Source organism: Mus caroli, unplaced genomic scaffold (genome assembly GCF_978045245.1).
Source record: "Mus caroli unplaced genomic scaffold, Mus_caroli_1 scaffold_4, whole genome shotgun sequence".
NCBI lineage: Eukaryota > Metazoa > Chordata > Mammalia > Rodentia > Muridae > Mus > Mus caroli.
In genome coordinates, this window is record NW_028227259.1 from 36762711 (window position 1) to 36783250 (window position 20540).

A 20540-nucleotide genomic window follows, 5' to 3' on the forward strand; every position below is an offset into this window, starting at 1 on the left:
AGACCATCTGTGGTGTGGCTGCCCATCTGTAACATCTACTCCTGGCCCCTCAAACATGCCAGTCCAAAATCCAACTCCGGTCCTACAAACCAGCTCCTCCATGCCTCCCATTCTACAGTGTCCCTAGCTCTCCCTTTCCCATTTAGACCCCACTCAGTCCTGCCCAGGCTTCCCATCCATCAGGAGCCACCAGCTGTCCCTGCACTAAACATCACCGTGTCTCTAACTACCAGTCCTGCTCTTTTCACCCTCAAGGCTTGAATGATCCTCAAAAGCTGAGCTGATGTCTCTGTGGTCCCCACTTCATCCCCAGTGCTCCGGACACAGAGAGCAATTCAGCTAGACCCACCTACATCTCAGGTGCTCCCTGCAGTAAGGCTCCCTTTGCCTTCATTCTGCTGACTGCTGTCTGTCCTTCCACCATCCCAGCTAAAGGGCCACCCATGTGAGACTTACCCTGTCCCTGCGGGTCAGGCCCATAAGACTCAACAACTCCCAGATTTCCTAGGGAGCCAGCACCCTCCATTCCCGCCCTACTTGCTGACAAACTGCAAACAAGCAAAGCTACACTCAGCTGAGCAACTTATGTGTGTGGCTGTAGAGATTTGATGAAATTAACCCACAACAATCAATCCAAGACACATCATCGGCGCACTTGCATCTTTTAGAAGCCCTAGGTAAAGAGCCAGAGCGGCCCAAGCAGAAAGAGCAGATCGGCAGGGATCCTCCTCCGAGTTGCTACAGTGACCTGCTCCCATCAAGGATGGCAGGGATCGTTTCCAGATGAGTGGATGGCAGGGATCGTTTCCAGATGAGTGGATGGCAGCGGGAAAACCAGAACAGCTAGCACCTCAAGAACCAAGACTCTGAATACCTTTACCTTGCTTATCTATTAGCCTCAAAACGTGCTACAGGGGCTGGAGAGATGGCTCAGTGGTTAAGAGCACTGGCTGCTCTTCCAGAGGTCCTGAGTTCAAATCCCAGCAACCACATGGTAACTCACAACCATCTGTAATAGGATCTGATGCCCTCTTCTGGTGTGTCTGAAGACATCCACAGTGTACTTATATAAATAAAATAAATAAATCTTTAAAAAAGCCGGGCAGTGGTGGCGCACGCCTTTAATCCCAGCACTTAGGAGGCAGAGGCAGGTGGATTTCTGAGTTCGAGGCCAGCCTAGTCTACAGTGTGAGTTCCAGGACAGCCAGGGCTACACAGAGAAACCCCGTCTCGAAAAAACAAAAACCAAAAACCAAAAACAAAAACAAAAGTTTTTTTTTTTTTAAAAAAGGGCTACAGGGTAAGCAAGATGGCTCTTGATAAATGTCCTGTCTACCAACTCTGATGACCTGAGTTCAGTCCTGGGGACCCACACTAGCCTGTTGACAGATACTTGACCTGCCCCTACCTTTTGGCTATGTACTATTCATAACACTGCTAAGAACATGGATGTGGTTTGTATAAGAGTCTAACTGGCATTTATGTAGTTAATCGTGATCATAGATGGTTTCTTAGTCGTAATATTCCTAAAAATAACGGGAGCACTCTCACTCGCTGACGGTTACTGCCTCCCGACTCCCTGAGAAGAAAGTGCAGCACCCTGTCTGGTTGGCAAGCAGAGTGGAGCGGGGGCTCAGCTAGAGAAACTCATCATGGCAGAGACACAGCACTGGCCATGTGGAGCTGAGAGAACCTCCACTCTCTGGCACCCCCCTGCCTCCACCCTGCATGAAAACAATGAGAAATGGAAGAGCTTCAAATACAGTAAGGGGAACCCACCCATTCATCAGCTCACAAGGCTCTACATAAATTACCATCATAGGAAATGCTCCATTCTACTCCTTCCTAATCTATTCAGATCACTGGGGGGAAAAAAAACTATTCATTTTTGTCTTTCCCCTTTAAACACTTGGACTGCCCATCACTATCTAAGTTTCTTTGCAACCCAACTGTGGAAAGCACAAAAAGTAATTGTCTCGCCAAATGGGATCCATTTAAGAGCTGACAACAGCCACCTGTCCTTCCTGCAGAAAATGGGACTCTGCTGACACGCAAAGGACATCGATGGTTTCCACTCTGAGGGTCTGACAGGCCTCAGCTCTGCCTCAACATGGCTGTGAAGCTGCATCAAGCTCACCTGTCCTTTCCAAGACATCATTTGTAAACATGAAGTCCAGATCTCAAGAGGGAAGGAGTCTGGTATAAGTGATAGCTTGGGACTTAGATGTTCAACAACAACAACAACATCCCAAACCTCTGTGCTTCATCAACAGGAGTCTGTCTTTCCCACCTACCTAGCACGGCCAACCAGAGATTGGTGAAATGGAAAGAAGCTAAGTCCCAGGGTATCACTTATACCAGACTCCTTCCCCCTTGAGGTCTGCCACCCTGTGGCTCTGGGGTCCTACCCTGGACCCTGAGCCTCCAGCCACAGAGCAAGGGACACAAGCCATTGGAGGATGACTTAAGAGACTTGGGGCCAAGCTTGATAAGATGGCCCCATTGGTGTCTTGGTGGCTGCCATTCAGTCCTAGCCATCCCTATAACAGGACGACGGTGCCTGGACAATACGACAATACTTGGCAGCCAGCACTCTCACCCTCAGAAAATGGATGGGCAGTGTGGCTCTCATGTGCCACAGGTCCCCAGGGCTAAGTCCCTCAGGATCCCTGTCTTAACCTGCACCAAGGTCTGCTCTCAGCACTATGTGGGGGAAAAGGGCAGGGCAGTGTACAACTGTGGAGACTCTTTCAGCCTCACAAAGTCCTGACAGAGCAGCTGAAGTCTCTCATGGCCTCTGAGGCTGCTGCAATGAGGCCACACCCTCTTATCCTGCCCATGAGAATACTGACACTGGCAGCAATTGGGGCTGAGCTACCATTATCATGGGCCTTTACTCCCAACAACTCTGTATAGCAGGTCCCAACACCTCTACCTGACAGCTAGGGAAACTAAGGCACAGAGCTGGGAGGGACAGGCAAAGGATCCCCACTCAGGCCCTAGTGGGGAAAGCCCCTGCCGCCTTGTCTCTGGACCCAGTGCTATTACAATCACAAAAGCCTTGGCCAGAACAAAGACTCGGGACAACTTAAAATGAGAGAAAAAATCTTATAATCCCCAGAATCCTAAGCATCTGTTTCTCTTTGAGCTGGGGTTTAGTTCACTGTCCCTTATCCCTGCAGGGCACAGAACACACCTGCTCCATGTAGCTATAAGTTCCAACAAGGCAGAAATATGCTACACTGGTGGGCTCTTAGGTGTAGAAGATCTCTGTTCTATTATGAGAAGCATCGCTGCTGTCCTAGTAGTTCTCAGTGCAGGCACTAAAGCCATCTTAAACACCATCTCTCCTCTACAGACTGAATGAATGTAACCACTGACCCATACAGTGCAGGGCAGTGTGCACACCCCTGCCTCCCTTCCCCCACACGACCTTCCTGGACACCATCTCCAAATATCAATTAAGTGGAGCTTAGGACTTCCAGCTATGACTCGCCCATTTAACAGAAATCGTACCACACATTTCCAGTAAGTCTGCTGCTCTGCTGGGCAATGGAGCCCGGGGCACTGACAAAGTCCCTCAGAAACCAATACTGGTCCTGCCTGTCTCCCCTCACCCTGCAGATTCACAGGAGCTGGGAGGCCCCACACTCCCCACTACAGAAACCACAGGACAGCCTGGGAAGTGAGAGCGGCTTCCTGCTGGGAGCCCTGCTGCAGAGGAGGCCTAAAAAGCCACTTTAAGCTCCCTAGCCCACCCTACAACAGCCTGAGAATGCTGAGCCTGAAGAAAGGCTCTGGAAGGGGTGGGAGATGAAGGCAGGTGTTGGGAACCACTACCCTCTGCCCCAACTCCAGACTTGCCTCCACCTACCCCTGCACTTCCAGGTAACACATGGGTTGGTTATTAGTCAAGAAGCATGGGGTGGGGTGGGGCATGTAAGGAGGAAGCTGGTGAATGGAAGGCAGCCAATAGGATGGTCTGTGGTAGGGTGGGCTGGCATTTGAGTAAGAACTTGAAAGGTTCCTGACTGTGGATCTGGACCCTGGCCAACTAAGGCGACAGAATACGGTGGTAGGTAAAGAGTTTGTTGTGCAACCGTGAAGTCCTGAGTTTGGTTTCCCAGCACCACATAACAGCCAGGTACAGCACTGGACATCTGGAACTGCACTGCTGGGAAGAGGGGGCCAAGAGTGTTCCCAGGGCTCCTCAGACAGAAAGTCTAGTCAAAACAATGAGTCCAGGTTCACTGAGACACAGATCTCAAAAAAAACATAGCAGAAAGGAATCAAAGAAGGTGTTCAAGGTCAATGTTTGGCCCAAACACACACACACACACACACACACTCACACACACAAATTAATTAATCGATTAATCAATAGAAAAGGGCTGGCAAGATGGCTCAGTGTAAAAAGGTGCTTGCCACTAATCCTGAATTCTAGCTGTGTATGTCCATGGAGAAAAGAGAGAACCAAGGCCTGAAAGTTGTCCTTTGACCTCCATGTGTGCACCTTGACAAGCACAGACCCCTGCACAATAAACAAACAAACAAATAAATAAATAAATAATTTAAAAGAACTGTTAGAGAAAAGACACCCAGTGAGTCTCACTGGCTTCCCCTGGTGAGGTCCATCTCATCTGTAACCTGAACCCTAAATGTTTGCAAACAGCATCTCCACATCGTGCAGTGAAGGACTGCAAGGAGACTCCACAGAAAAGAAGCGGCATGTGGGTCAATAGCCACGCCCCTGGTAGTGGTTTGGAGCTGAGACAAGAAGGCTCTTTGTGGGGCGCATGTCTAAGTGCAGAAACTAAACACCACAGCCACCATTCCCATACCTCTGACAAGCAGCAGCACCTGCCAATCAATTCCTCCTTAAAGATAGAAAGTACAAATGCATCCTTCATGTGCATCAATAGGCTCACCCAGGACAGCCAGGAATTGCAGCTTAGGCAGGGTCTTAGCCTAGGGTTCTTATCCTCTTATGCCAACTTCCTCCCTTGGTAACCAGCAATGTCACCCAGGTCAGTCAGAGAAACGCCAAGCTTAGACCTTTGTTTCAGAGAAGGTCACCACCTGCCTGGACTTTCTAACGCAGACATCCTTTCTGAGAAAGTCTTTGCCTGCACTCTCTAAGCAATATGGACAGCTCAGCCTCTGAGCCTTAACCACACACCTTTCTCTCACAGACGCCAAACCCAGAATAGCAGGAGTCTAATAGTACTTCATCAAGGAGGGAAAAAAAAAAGCTGTTCAAAGGCTGAGTTTAAGAAAATCAATGAAAATATAATGCTTTGACATGTCATTTTAACATAAACTATTATTCACCGGGTATGTTTTTCCTCCAACTCAGTTTTTAGTGCTTTGGAAACCAAAATTTTTGTCATTTAGAAAATAATCTAAGCATTTCCCATTGCTTCTCTGAACTGTAGGAATAACAACATTTTTCAAAATATTTCCACCACACGGTTTTAAACCATAGCAGCAGTTATATTTAAATGTTGTTTAAATAGTGTATCTAAATAAGAAGTGAAAGGTGATCAAGTCTGAAGCAATCTCCCCGAGACAGCCCCCCTCCCCCCCACACCCTCCACCCCACCTCCACCCCTGCCACCATTTAACTCTTCCAGGCTCAGAATCATTTCAGGAACAACTCTCAATTCACTTGTGCCAAAATATGTTCATATAGAGGAAGGAGAAACATAATCGCTTCATAACTGAAGGGAAAAAATCTAAGCTTTGGTTTGAAAAATTAAAAACTACTAGGATGACCTAACACAACCCAAATGCTTCAAACAGTCAAGACACTGACATTCAACTACGAATCTCAAACCAGAGATGCCTCACGATTAGACTGACCACAGGACATCAGCTCTGGGGACAGTCATGGCCAGAGCAAGATCTCAGACAGAGATATGGCTCAAGTCCAGAGGTCAAGGACAGTATCAGACAGCTTACTGAGAAATGACAATGAGGAAGAGGACAGCTGCGGGGGGGTGGGGGGGATCTAACCTATCTCTTCCCTTCTAAAAAGTACATGGCTTTGGGCTGAATCACCCAAAGTTACCAACTCAGCTCTCCACTTGCCATGGTCTGTACCTAGAAAGCAATCCACTGCTCAACAGGGAACGTTATGGACATGATACTTAACTTTGGGGCACAACAAAGGAAGACCACTGTGAATTAGCTGTGAGTGATAACCAATGGTTAAGTAGGCACTGCTCCTTCCTTTCAAACAGCTAGGGAGGGTCACAGAACGCACCTTTCCTACTGTAGCACTGCTGGAATGGCACCTGGACGTCCCAGTGCTCCACCAGCATTCTGTCTTAGTCAGGGTTTCTATTCCTGCACAAACATCATGACCAAGAAGCAGTTGGGGAGGAAAGGGTTTATTCAGCTTACACTTCCATACTGACTGCTATTCATCACCAAAGGAAGTCAGGACTGGAACTCAAGCAGGTCAGGAAGCAGGAGCTGATGCAGAGGCCATGGAGGGATGTTCTTTACTGGCTTGCTTCCTCTGGCTTGCTCAGCCTGCTCTCTAATAGAGTCCAAGACTACCTGCCTAGAGATGAGGGGCCACAAGGGGCCTTTTCCCCTTGATCACTAATTGAAAAAATGCCTTACAGTTGGATCTCATGGCGGCATCTCCTCAACTGAAGCTCCTTTCTCTGTGATAACTCCAGCTGTGTCAAGTTGACACAAAACTAGCCGGTACACATTCTGAGAAGCATTCTGAGAGACAGGGACGTAGCTTGGGCATGCAAACACTCCCACCCGCTCCCCTGACATTTGTTATTGAAAAAGTAAATCCCACCTCTGCAATGACTTTTTCAGTACTGAACTTGTGTTGTTGTTGTCGTTTGGTTTTGTTTTTCTTGCGCTAAAAATTCACTCAATGGGGCGGGGGAGGGGGGGCACTCCTTGTGCAGAGCAGGAGCTGCTGCAGCCGCTAGCAGACCCACTAATCATCAGCAGGCAGGACTGTGTACATTGAAGGGATTGCAGCAAAGAGAGTGCCAGACGCCTAGGGCGTGGCTAAGGGCAAGCAAGACTCAAACCACACCCATCGCAAGGGTCGCAAGGGTTCCCCCCCACACACACACACACACACACACCCGCCCCCAGTATATTTGCCCACAACCAGGAAGACAGGAGCACGAACCGCTGCTGCACCAGCGCACAAGACTCCAGAATACCTTCTGTCCAGTCCAAGGCTGATCAAAGGCAGCCCCATGCTTTGTAAGCCTCCACCCCAACACTCTCTAACCTAAGGAAAAACTTCCCGACCTCGGCAGACAAAAACTGTAACAGTTTCAGATCTCTGAAAGTCCCCTAAACCTCAAATGCCAGTCTTCCAAACAGACCAGCTGTCTCTCCAGAATACTCGCCCCACTCCGAGACACCATTCACAGAGTCTGGGACAGAAACCCTAAACCAAGAAATGTGGCTAGTCACGGCGGGAGAGCGGTCAGTTCCTTGCGTGGGCCAAAGAGAAGGAGGCCTCTGACTTCGGAGACACCAGCACGCAGCCGCTGCACTGCTCCCGCCCTTAGTCTTTGCAGTGACCCCACCCAGGTCGTGACCCTCTGAAGACCTCCAGCGTTGGCGTCCCCAGATTCCGCCAACCCCCAACACGCGGCTTTGGACGCCGCAGCTGCGTCCTGGATCTTCGCTGGATCCTAGCTTTGCATCGCCCAGCTGCGAACAGAGCGCACCGGGTCCGGCTCCGGGCTGCCAGCCCCAGGCAGGCAGCGGGACGCAGCGCCCGCAGTGCGACTGGCACGGCTGCCGGGGCGCGCCGCCTGGACCCGAACTGGCTGGTGAATCGCACCTCCGGCCCACTGAAGCTGCAAGCTCCAGGAGCCTCACCCCGCGACTGGGCTGAGGGCTGGTCGGAGATCCAAAAGGGTGCAGGCGGCTACCGGAACAGGATAGAGATGCGAACTGGACCAAGATCCAATTACTCCGGTTTGGGATAGAGGACCAGACCGCGGCGTGAGGGACCTCAAAGATACGGGAAGAAAGGGTCTGACCAAAGCCTAAGGTTGGAGAAAGGGGAATGAAAAGGTCGGTTCCCAAGTGCGAAGGGAGGGTGGGAGACCCACTATCCTAGGACAGAATAATTGTGGTGCGAAAAGATGAAGGAGCATCAGCGGTGAGGCTAGAGGGAACCAAGATAAGTAGGGGCTCTGAGCACGCAGGCTGGGACCGCTGGGTGCGAGCTGGGGCCCATCTAGTACCCAGACGAGGAGAAACATGACAGTACACCCAGGCCCGAAAGAAGGAGCCCCGTCTGGTACTGGAAAAGAGCAGTCAATGCGCGCCAGGTACATGGTCTGTCCAAGTCGCGGAATGCAGGGAAAGGGCATCGCATGAACCGGAGAGAGGGATTCATACAGGGCCAAGGAAACGAGGTCTATCTATCAAGGAGGGACCTGCAGGATAAGGGATCTGGAGGGGGTAAAGCGCGACGCCGGGACATGGTCCGCAGCTGGAGCCGCTCACCTTGGGTTTGTACAGCCACTTTCGGAATCTGTTCATCATCGCCGCGCCGACCCGGGCCACGCTCCGGGCGGCCCTCGCCCTCTGCAGCGCTGCGCCCGGGTCCGGCTGCGGCGCGGGGTGGACACGCAGGCAGGGCCGGGACCTGCTTGAGCAAGCAGATCGTGAGCGCGGCGCCTAGCGCCGAGCAGCTGGCTGCAGGTGCGCGGGGCAGGTGCGCGGCCGGAAGGATGCTCAGCGAGCGGCGCGCGGCCGACCCAAACCCGCGAGCGGGCGGGCGCGCGGAAAGGCGCGGGCACAGGGCGCGCGGTGCTTCACGGCTTAAGAACACCCAGCGCCTCCGCTGGTCACGACCGCACATGCGCCGCAGGCGCCGCACGCCCCCGGCCCGCCGCAAGTGGTGGATGGGGCGAGCCGGGCGAGGCCGCCAATCCCCGCCCAACGCCACGCCGTACCCCACCCGGGACGCGCACCAAGGGAGGGAGGCTCAGGACTACAGGTCCCGGCGCCCACCGCGGGCAGGGCCTGCGCGGCGTTGCTAGGTGACGGCGCCCAAACGACGCCTAGGCGATCTGCGGGTACCGGAGCTGGCCAGTGAACGCTCCCGCCCGCGGCGCCTGGACAGACGACGAGGTTAAAGCCAAGGAAGGCCAAGAGGCCCCCAGGTAGGCGGGCAGGTTAAGGTGAGGGGCCGCCACAGGGAGCCAGGCACAGCCCATCCTCTTCTCCCTAACTCGTTTTCTCCAGTTCTCCAATCTTTGCCGATTTTCTGGCCTTAGCGAGCTACCTTTGCGCTTTTCTTCCCACCTCCTAAAATAAAAGTAGGGTGTTTTCCACCACCTCCAATTTCTCTCTCTCTCTCTCTCTCTCTCTCTCTCTCTCTCTCTCTTTCTCTTTCTGTTAACAGGTGACCCAGGTGACTACCTCTTAATACAGTGTGTACCCTAGCAGTTCCTGAATCTTCCCTTAGCCCCTCAGCCCTGGACCTGCTTTGTAGCCCCCTTCTTACTCCTTGGAAGCTGTTCTCCACCCATTTCTATGTAGTTCCAGGCAGCTACGTGGTTTTACAAACATTTTTTTCCACCCAGCCTAAATGCTTGAATTCAGACCTGTTTGCCTGTTCTTCACTATTTGTACAACTAATAGATCACCTTAGAGTCAACATGTCCACAACTGTATACTCTCTCAGTCATAAAAACTGCTTCTGGGGCTGGGAAGATAGCTCAATCAGTGACGTGCTTGCCTAATTGGCGGAAGAAGGTTCAGCATGCCAGAACTCACCGGAAAAAAAAACAAAAACAAAAACCCTAGGCATGGACTGGAGAGATAGCACGGTGATTAAGAGCAGTGGGTGCTCTGGGCAAGACCCCAGATTCAGTCACCAGCACCTCCATGACGGCTCACAACTTTCTGTAACTCCACCTCCAGATAATCAAACCCCTCTTCTGGACTTCATGGGCCCTGCATGCATGTGATGCACATACATGCAGGCAAATACACAGAAACATACGAAATAAATATATTTTGTAAAAAAGGCCAGGCATTATAACAAACATTTACAATCGCTGCACTCCAGAGGCTAAGAAGATGGACCCACGGGGTTCACTAGTCAATGTAGCCTATTGCCTAGTTGGTGAGCACCACAATAGTGGGAAACTCTGCCTCAAAACACAAGGTGGAGCCAGGCGTGGTGACACACACCTTTAACCCCAGCACTTGGGAGGCAGAGGCAGGCAGATTTCTGAGTTCGAGGCCAGCCTGGTCTACAAAGTGAGTTCCAGGACAGCTAGGGCTACACTATGGCCTCCCCATGGAATTGCACACACTTACATATGCACCCATATATACAAACACATAAAAATAAGTAAAAGTTTTTAAAAGAAAACTAAAAGCAGCTCTTCCCAAAGCCATCATCTTCTCCAAGTGAAGACGTTGAGCAGACACATGAATTCATGTCCAGTAGTAAGTAGATTAATAAATTATCTGGGGTCTGTTCACCCTTGGCCAACTCCAAAGCCTGGGGCTATTACTGTGCAGAAGCTGTTTCTATGCTTCATATTGGAAGTTGTGCCCAGGATAAAGGCTGAGCCCAAGGAGGTAGGTATATCAGGATCAGGCTTAACTATAGGCAGAAAGATCCCAGCATGACAGATTTGTTCACATTCAAGAGATGTGTGCAGGGCTGGTGTGCAGTGGGTAAGAGCATTGACTGCTCTTTTGAAGGTCCTGAGTTCAATTCCTAGCAACCACATGGTGGCTCACAACCACCCGTAATGAGATCTGATGCCCTCTTCTGGTGTGTCTGAAGTCAGCTACAGTGTACTTACATATAATAATAAATAAATCTTTAAAAAAGACAGAGGAAAAGAGAGAGATGTGTCCAGAGGTAATTCTGGACATACAACAGGAACCAGCTTTCTGGCTACCATCCTTGACCTGTTTACTCAGGATTCAGGATGGCTACACTGGTTCTAGCCATCGCCTCCTAAGCCCATGAACCTACTGGAAAAGAGAAGAAAGAGATGTCCTACACTTCAGGCTAATGCTCCCACAGTTTATTCTCAGAGATCAAAGAACTTGTACACATGACCATAGCCAGCTTTCAAGGAGGCTGAGAAATGTCACTGACCGGTTGGGTAACAATAGGCCCAAGTGAGAGTCAGGCTTTGTAGTTCAGGAGGGAAGAGAAAGCTGCAAGGAGTGGCTTCATAGCCTGTTGTAGAAATTTTTAATTCCAACCTGGGGTTTCTACACAGTCTTTGACCATTTAGTTCATGGATAAAAGACACAACCTTTATATTTACAATAAGCCTTAAACAGCACAAGAGCTGAGCAGATCCCTACCTTATATGCAATTAGAATCTACTTTCCTATTGATAACCCCAAGTTATTACTTACTACTTACTATGTTTCATCTGGGCTGCTCTTAACTCCAGCTCATCTAAACCTATGGTGGCTTCTCCTTCCTCCTGCACCTTCTTCTTCTCATGGTTCTCCAATCCCAAGCCCAGAAAACCTAAACCCCACCGATGTCTCTTCTGCTCAGCTATTAGCTATTGGCATCTTTATATACCAATCAGAAATAACCTGGGGGCAGGGTCACTTAGGTCTATGTGCAGACTCCTGGTCTTGCCCCTCCCCCAACACTTAACATTGTGATACACAGTAAAAGACAAAACCTCAACAGTAGCCACACTTAGCAGAGCAGCTTTAGTTGTGGGGAAAGAGGGTGCTTTCACTAACATATGTTTGATATGGCCTAAGACTGTTGAAGTGGATTGCATCTGATAGAAACGAACCTTCCTTGCTTGCTTCAGCCTGCCTTCCAGGTTACCTCAAGGGCCAGACCATTGAGCCCTGATTCGAGAATGGAGTTAAAGAGCCATATTTAAAGGAAATCAATCCACTTAAGAGTTAGATCTCAATTCTCACCCACAAACTAAATAATACTGAGATTCTTGAGCTGTGGCTCAGTATTGGACCAATTACCCAGTGTAGGAGATGCTGTGGGTTCTGTCTCCTGCACTAAAAGCAAGTAAACAGACAATTATTTTAAGTAAAGCTGAGTCTGGCTGTGGATATGTGGGCCTGTGATCCCAGCACTGAGGAAGCAGAGGCAGGAGGATGGAGATTTTGAGGCCAGACTCCACTACATATCAAGACCACCTTCCCCCAAAATAAAAATAAACAAGAGAAAAATTAAAACATAACTTAGTGTAGAGTTGAGGTGCTCGAAGCATGCTTCAGAGTTGGCCTGAGCCCATGCCTGTTCTCCAGTTGCAGATATGAGTGTTTTGCTCAAACTTTAGGTGAATTTCAGAGGGGATTCAGAGTCTGCCCACCCTCACAAGGCACCTGCTCTTTGCCCCAGGTGGGTGTGCAGATCCCTGCAAGGCAGCCTCTACCACACAGTGAGCAGAGGGTCAGGCTGGCTCCTGGGAGCTCCCTCCCACCTACAGGTTGGTTCTTTGGTCCATTCCATTTGGATCCTTCTACCAAGGTCAACTCTGGACCAGGGAGGGCTTGAATTGATTTCTTCCATCCTCCCTGACTCAGGTCAGCCTCGGGCACTTGACCCACCCTTTTTGCAGAGACACACGGGCTCCCTAGCAGGGGAGCAGGAAGCAGTCTTTACTCCCTGGCACCTTGGGCAACACAGCCACATCAATTCAGCCCAAGACCTGGGCTTCCAGATTGGAAACTTACTGAAAAAGGAAAATCTAATACTCTAATTCCCATCAGAGTATCTAATGATAGTTAGCATGTCGATAGGACCTAGACAACCTGAGAGACCACTGGACATGCCTGCCTAGATGGGAGGGTGTAATCTTGATTACCTTAACCCTGTGGAAAGACTCACCCACCTTAACTGTGAGCAGGACCAGTCCATGGGCTGGGTGTCCCACCAGGGATCCTGGTTTGTTCACAATGATTACAATTGCTGTGGAGAAGGGGAGCCGAGCCTTAGGATGCCGCCATCCCTCTGTTTCCCTTTGTGCACTGGATGTATTTTGTTTCCTTTCACATTCTGCATGCAGTGTGGTCATTGGCCAGGCTCCTGCTACCTTGGCTCCCTGCCGTCACGGACTGCTGCCTTAAACCTGTGGAGAAAGAAGAGCAGCCACTTCTCAGCACTGTGTCCAGGACATTTGCTCTGTGTTCTGTTCTGGTTTTGTTTTCCTTGGTGCTGACGATAGAATCCAAGGCCTGGCTTTTTAGGCTAGTGCTTTCTGGCTGAGCCCCACTCCTAGGTCTTTAACTGGGAGTCTATAAAAACGCTTTCTTTGCCTGCCTGTGTTCTTCGCTCTGGGTCCTGGGCTATGTGTGTACTGGTCTCCTATACCTCACTTCTTTGACAGAGCAAGTGAGGCATTTGAGGCCACACCCCAGGCTCTCACAGAAAGAAAATCTCTTTGGGGATAGGGAACCAGATTCCCCACTCCAAACTCCTCAACATGGGCTTGTTCTCTTGTTTCCTTAGAAAATACTGTCAGAGAATCTATCCCCCCAGTTAAATGAGACAATAAAACTGAAACGTCTTGTATAAAGGACTCATGTTAGTAAAAATTAGTAAAAGCAGACAATTTATAAAGTCAATGTGTGCAGGGCAGTGGTGGTGCACCCCTTTAATCCCAGCACTTGGGAGGCAGAGGCAGGCGGATTTCTGAGTTCAAGGCCAGCCTGGTCTACAGAGTGAGTTCCAGGACAGCCAGGGCTACACAGAGAAACCCTGTCTCGAAAAAAAGAAAGGAAAAGAAAGTCATTGTGTGGGATGAGTGAGGTTAAAGCATATTGTCCACATGTACGAAACTGTCTAATCATAAGAGACTTGTTTTTAAAGATTTATTTATTTAAGTACATGAGTGCTCTATCTGCATATACACCTGTGTGCCAGAAGAGGGCATCAGATCACATTATAGATGGTTGTAAGCTACCATGCGGTTGGGTTGTTGGGGACTGAAAAAGCAGTCAGTGCTCTTAACCACTGAGCCATTTCAACAACCCTAACTTTTTTTTTTTTAAATCAGTCTGGGCTTAGATAAAACTCGGTAACAGAAACCTAGATATCGGAGGTCCTAAGTTTAGTCGGTGTGTTCTTGTCGGTTTTATCCTGGCCACCTGTGACTGTCTTTCAGATCAGATGAGGAACCTGCCTTAGCTACTTACACCTTTTTCTATTTTTGTGTTCACCCTTCATAGATCACTCTAGGCCTAGGCCAGGTTTAGGTGACAGGTGGGGACCTGCTCACCACACTTACCAAGACTTAATGAATATTTAATTTACTTCAGAGGTTTCCTTGAGGGACTCCCAGGCAGAGAAGGCAGTGTAAGCTGGTAACTCGATGTTGAGAGATTCCCCTAAACTAATGGGTAGAGAAAGGGTGGAGGATTTGAGGTTCAGGGGTCATAAGAAAGAGACTTCTAAGCCACTGAAAGACCCCAGTGAAAGAGAAGACTTTGGACTGAAACTTGTCACATGCTGAGAGACCCCTCTGGGTCCCACAGCAACAGAACGTGGGAACAGACTCTTGAGACCTCACCTCTCCACTTCTCCCACAACAGACAAAGCTAAAGCCCTGGGGCCCACTGCTGTTCCCACCCCACCCAATGCCCTCAGGAACCTCAGCTCAGTCTTGGTGCCTTGGGAGGGGCCGGGCTGGGAGACTAGGTGGATGTAATTAGGACTTCACATAGACACATCCTCTATCTCAAAAGTGAGGCGGGGAGGGGGGGCGGGGGGGGCGGGGGGGGGAAGGATTCCATGCACACAAGTAACCGACACTGATTGAGTTGGCAGCCTGCACCCTGCCACCTCCAGCAAGGACTCTGATACTGTCAGAGGCATGGGAAGTGAGAGCCAGTGCTTAGTGTGTCTAGACATGTCTTTTGTCCACTAGCTGCACCTGGCTGGGAAAAACTGTTTTGCTGGGGCCCTGAAAACTATAGAGGTGGATAATCTTTTCAGAACTAATGTTCTCTCTAGAGCTACCTGTCAATGCCGTGTTTGCCACCAGGACACTAGTAACTAGGAGTTGGAGAACTTGGTAAATGCTTGCAGGAGTCCAGCTATCCTCCCTCTTCACCCTCACCCCCATCCCCCCAAGCCCCCCCCGGCAACACACATACACACACACACACATACAAACACACAAAGGAGGAAGGACCTCCCCACACCCACAGGCTGCCTTTAGCCAAGATTCCTGGAGTGTCTGAGATTGTTTTCTACTTAGGAGAGATCCCGAGTGGAACAAAGGGCCCCAAGAACTGTTCCAGATAAAGAGGGCAAAGGTCCTGCATAGCCAATGACATCAGGGCTTGCAGAACTGACCAGACAAGGGGTAGAGCCAGGACAGGAGCAGACCTCCAGGGTACTGCCTGGCAGGTATAGTCTCAGGGAGGGGCTCTCGCTCCAACTCCTTGAATAACGCCAGATCACCAGGCTCACTCAGCATGGAGCCCTCCCTCCCCCTCCGTGACAGACAGGCAGATAGACACACACACACACACACACAGAGCCAGAGGGGAAGCCACAGGTCTCCCAGTCTATGAAGCAATGTCCCAGAAAATGATCCTGGCCTCCTGTGCTTGAATCTAACCATGTCAGCATAGCTAAATGTCTGGCCTTTTCTGTCCCTCCCAAGAGAAGCCACATTCAGAGAGAGGGTGAAATGGCCACTGGGCATGAAGCCCATCTATTGCTCATTCAGAATGATCATGCAGTGGGGGAGCAGAGTAGGCAGGAGTTCCCAGAAGCCTCCTCTCAGCATTCAAGTCTCTCACCAGGAAGCTCAGTAGAGGTAACTTGAGTGACCAGAGAGGGAGAGGACCCTAGGAGCCCTCAGAGTCTTTCTCCTACCCTCCAGCCCTCCAACAGTAAATGGTCCTTATAGGGTAGAGGGCTCCTGTGGACAGTCTCCAGGGAGGCGGTTTCACAGGGTGCAGGTCAGCCCTAGATCTCTCCCTACATGAATGCCATACCTGGCTTCATTTGACAGGTGTGGAACTGTGCGTGATATGTCTCCTCCTGCCTTTTATCATCAGAGCCCCCACTGACCCAGGAGGAAGCTACCATGAGATTGCCCTGAGAGTTTCTAGGCCTAAGAAAAGTTGCCCTGTTACCTGTCGTCATGGGCTGAGCAGGGATGGAGTCCTAGCTGTGCCTTTCCTGGGTGCCTATGGAGTTTCCTTGTTGCGCCCCTAGAGCCTATTCATGGTACCAGGGCTTCATGGAGTTTCCAGACTCCATGAGGTCTTTTTCTCAGTGAGGCTGGTGGTGCCTGTGTGTCTGCAGCCCTGTCGAGCCCTCGTTATGATTATGCTGGCCCAGAATGCAGCCAGGGTACACGGGGCTCTGGTCCTCAGTGATCCCAGCCTTCCCCCCCTAACTATTCACTGAAGCTTCCCTGGTAGCTCCTCCACAGAGAGGCATCCCCCAAAGATGTCAGGAAAACCCCATCCTCTTCCTCTGGCTTCTTTGTCTTGGCATGCACCAGCTGTTACCCTAGAGCAGCAATTCTCAATCTGTGTGTCTCGACCCCTTTGGGAGTTGAACAGCTCTTCCACAGGGTCGTACATCAGGTATCCTGATATTTACATTTACGATTCACAGCAGTAGCAAAACTGCAGCGCTGGAGTAGCAGTGAAAATGGTTTTATGGTCGGGGCTCACCACAACACAAGGAACTAACTGTATTAAAGGGTCACAGCATTAAGAAGGTTAAGAACACTGACTTAGAGCCATCTGCATTTCCTCCACAACCACATTCCCTTGGGTTCAACCTCAGCTTCCCAGACCCCTGCCTGTTCCTCTGGATTGCTCAGGGGTCAAGCAGGACCTTTGACAGATGACCCTCTGGTTCTAATCCCAATCCCTGCTGAGAGCACTGTAGTACCCTAACTTAGTGTGAGTTCTGCAGAGGCCTCGCCCTTCTGGAAAGCTGCATCCTTCAGTTCTGAGCATATCCCTGTCCTCTTTCTCTCTTCTTTCTTTCTTAAGCTCTCATTGGTACTTTGACCACCTAGAATAGCTCCTTGATCTTCAAAGATAAGCTACTAGGCCTGGCATGGCTGGCCAGGACTGGCCTTCATACAGGGGACCTTGCTTTCTTGTCCTGTTTCTATGATGAATACTAGCAAAAGCAACTTCAGGGAGAAAAGGTTTTATTTAATCTCACCGTTCAAGTCATGGCCCATCCTGATAGGGAGGTCAAAGCAGCAGGAGACGCAGCAGCCGGTCACATCACGTGCACAGTTAGGAAACCGAGGGGCGAATGCGTGTTAGTGCTCAGCTCTCGCCATTTATTTATTTTTCATTTTAATTGAAATGTTTCTTACTATTTCTATTTATTGGATGTGTGAGCATGGGTCATGCTCTTCACATGCCACAGCACCTGGGAACTCCCCAGTCTTTCCTGATTCTGTCATCTTTGCCTGCTCTGGGTAGAACCTGCTGAGAAACCAGCTACCCACCTGGACGGAGGAGTGTTCAGAGGCCGGCTTTCTGACCTGAGCCCATTCTAGGGGTCACCCTACTCACAACCTGCCTGTGAGGCTTTGGTGGCTGCCTTGAAACCTAGGGCACAGAGGGCTGAGACTGGGGCTAAGTAGTGACCTAACAGTGAGCCCACCGAGGCCAGACAGTCACCCTGTGCAGCAGAGGCCTAAGATGAACTAACCAAATAGTGGGTTTGAGTTTACCTGAGCCCAAACCCCTACCTCCAAAGTCTCACTGCTGAACCCAGAACCCTCGTGGACTTCCTGTTGGTGTGGAGACGGGTCCTGCAACTACTACTGCCAACAGCTAAACTGGCGACTCCGAGGCTGTGGGTAACGTGACTTGTGTTGGTGTGTCTTAGGACCCTGCTCCAAAGATGACCTACTATGAAAAATGCATTGAGATTGTGATAAAGCAGCTTGACAAATTTAAGCCTGGAAAGGACAATCCTGAGCAATTCGTGGAGACAGTATTCACCTCCTTACAGCAGGTACGGTCAGGGGAGCTACCTGGGTTCCTAGGGGACCACATCAGTGACATGTGTCGTCTACATTTCACCTTCCCGCAAGCAGCATGAGATCCATCGCTTCCTTTGGGGAGAAGTGTGAGGCAGGGCTCTCTAGAAGGCCGGTGGTTCTTCCGTTGATAATAAACCCTTTGCCATGAGAAGGCTGCCAGCATCCAGGATGCACATCAGACCTGGCTCTACCCTGAGCTATAAAACCTCCATGGTGCACTATGGCAGGCAGCCCCTCACAGGAAGAGCTGTCACTGTGTGGACAGCCTCAATGAGGGAGGCAGGGACCTACCCAAGGCCACAGTTCAAGGTAGGTTGTGTCTAGCTGAAGAGGCCTCCAGTAGAGAGTCTGGGCCCTACTAAATGCTTCTACCCTTAGGCCCCCACCCTAGACTGTGAGCATTGTTATAACAGGCCTGAGGCTGGGACAACTGTACAGAATATAGCTCTCAAGATTCTGGCACACGCCTTAATCCCAGCACTCGAGAGGCAGGTGGATTTCTGAGTTCGAGGCCAGCCTGGTCTACAGAGTGAATTCCAGGTCAGCCAGGGCTACACAGAAAAACCCTGTCTCCAAACAAACAAACAAACAAACAAAAAAGATTTTGGAAGCTGAGACATCCAAGACAGCAACAGCATGTCCCACTGCAGATGGTGAGAGAGAGAGAGAGACAGGCAGAGCATGTCTCTGGACTATTTCATCTGAGCCTGTCACAGTGGCAGCTACACTACACTTCCAAGAGAGTTTTGGATGGTTAAATCTCCAAAGCACATTCTTCCCCCATCAGACTTGCCACCCCCTCTATTGGCAGCTCCAGACTTTGCCCAGATTGCCATCCTATACAGCAGCTCTGCAGCATTCTGATTGGCTCCCTGAACACTATCTGTTCCGAGTCTCCTTCCCCTAGAGGCTTCAGGGTACCCAGGAGAGTCACCCTACCTGCTGGTAGGTCCAGTTCCTCCATCCAGCACAGACCTCTCTCCCCAACCCCTGGCTCTTTCATCCAATGATAAGTAGCATATATGTCCGCTCTAGAGCATATATATTCTCTCTGTCCCCGTGGGCTCCCACGGACAGCTCATCTCAGCAGCCCAAGCCCAGTCATCCAGAGCTGTGTCCCATCCTTGCCCAGGTTAGGCAAGCACCTATTCCCATACCCCACCTCAGCCCTGGAATAGCCCTTGTCCTTGTCACTGCAAAAGCTCCCTCTTGCCTCCTCTGCTCTCGCCTCCCCACACACATGACACAGAGGCATCCTCTCTGCAGAGCCTCTCTGCTCCGCTGTGCCACCCCCCCATTTCATCTACCCATCCTCATGTCCACTCCACTGGCCATACTGCCTTCTTCTGGTCCTTTTTGGTCCATCCATTTGTTCCTCCACTGTCCTTGCCACTCCCCCCACCCACTTGGAATACTCAGCATGCTCCCTGGACTGCTAAGTCATTCGGGGCTCTGATAGAAGGGCTCTTTCTTTCAAGCAAGACAGAAGTTAGTGTCATTAGTCTCTGATGACCATTACAGAAAACTGAGGTTTAGCGGTTCATAATTAGTTTGAGGCACTTTCTCTGTTAACAACCAATAGATTAACATAAATGAGTCCTGGCTGTCACTTGGCAAATGGCAAAGTCGTGGCCATCTGTGTGCCTTTTCCTGAGAAGTCTTGCACCATGATGCCATCCAGAGAGCTGGCAGCAGCGGATGAAGCTGATCTCTACCTCAGGCACAGAAGCAGCTCCTGCTTCAGATGTTGATCCTTTCAGGTTCTGCCAAAGGCCTTCTGAAGCCAACATGGTTTGGGGCCCTGGGTACTGACCCAGTTTGAACAACACTTTCATCTCCAGCTGTCGGAAACCTGCTGTAATATACCGACTGTCAGGTCAAGGCCAGAGATGCCACCTGCCAGAAAGTTACACAACCCCTAGACCGCTAGGCAGAGGCTGACAGAAGGCTTCAGGACAGGGCACGTGATAGGTAGACTGTACACCTTAAGTGCATGGCAGCCCTGGGAGCTTCTTACTGTGGACGTGACCATATCTGAATGCACCGTCTAAGTAAATGAAGCTGAGTTACAGCTGGCAGCACAGAGCATGGTTCCTAGGCCCACCAGGGCCAGCTTGGCAGGCAGCAGCCGGGCAGTGACGAAGAGTCAGACTTTGAGAAACAGCGGCTCCCTGGAAGCAGGATAGGGCTTCCTGGGCAGAGGGACCTAGCACCAAGATGAGGAGACCCCAAGAACCCAACGTCCAGACCTGAGACTGAGTAGACAGGAAGGCCAACAGGGTCTGTGTGTCTAACCTTCAGACCTGGCTTCCCAGTCTGTGTGGCTAGCCCATGGGGAGGTTGGTTGTGAGGAGAAAAATGTCGTGTCAGAGCCCAGACTGTGGACAAGTGGGTATTAGCATAAAAAGATGCTACAAGGCTGGACTAACAAGAACATAAGCAGCCAGATAGCTCTGGGGCTCACAGTCATATGAGAAAGGGAGAAGTTTAAAGGGGTGGCCAACTGTGGGGAAACAGTTA

The 20540-nt window shown here is 50.5% G+C and overlaps 2 protein-coding genes across 3 annotated transcripts in view; one reads left to right on the forward strand and one right to left on the reverse strand.

Moving 5' to 3' along the window:
* Zfyve28 (zinc finger FYVE-type containing 28) overlaps positions 1–8948 on the reverse strand; it is a 91986-nt gene extending 83038 nt beyond the window's left edge. For both annotated transcript variants that reach the window (XM_021162370.3, XM_029477343.2), the window contains exon 1: positions 8512–8948. In XM_021162370.3, the coding sequence (XP_021018029.1) occupies positions 8512–8550 (39 nt within the window). In that variant the 5' untranslated portion in view covers positions 8551–8948. The remainder of the gene's footprint in view (positions 1–8511) is intronic.
* Positions 8949–9057: 109 nt separating this feature from the next.
* The window catches only part of Cfap99 (cilia and flagella associated protein 99), a 40878-nt gene continuing 29395 nt past the window's right edge, over positions 9058–20540 (forward strand). The window contains exons 1-2 of the mRNA XM_021163932.3: positions 9058–9173; positions 17864–17992. Of these exons, the coding sequence (XP_021019591.1) occupies positions 17879–17992 (114 nt within the window). The 5' untranslated portion in view covers positions 9058–9173; positions 17864–17878. The remainder of the gene's footprint in view (positions 9174–17863; positions 17993–20540) is intronic.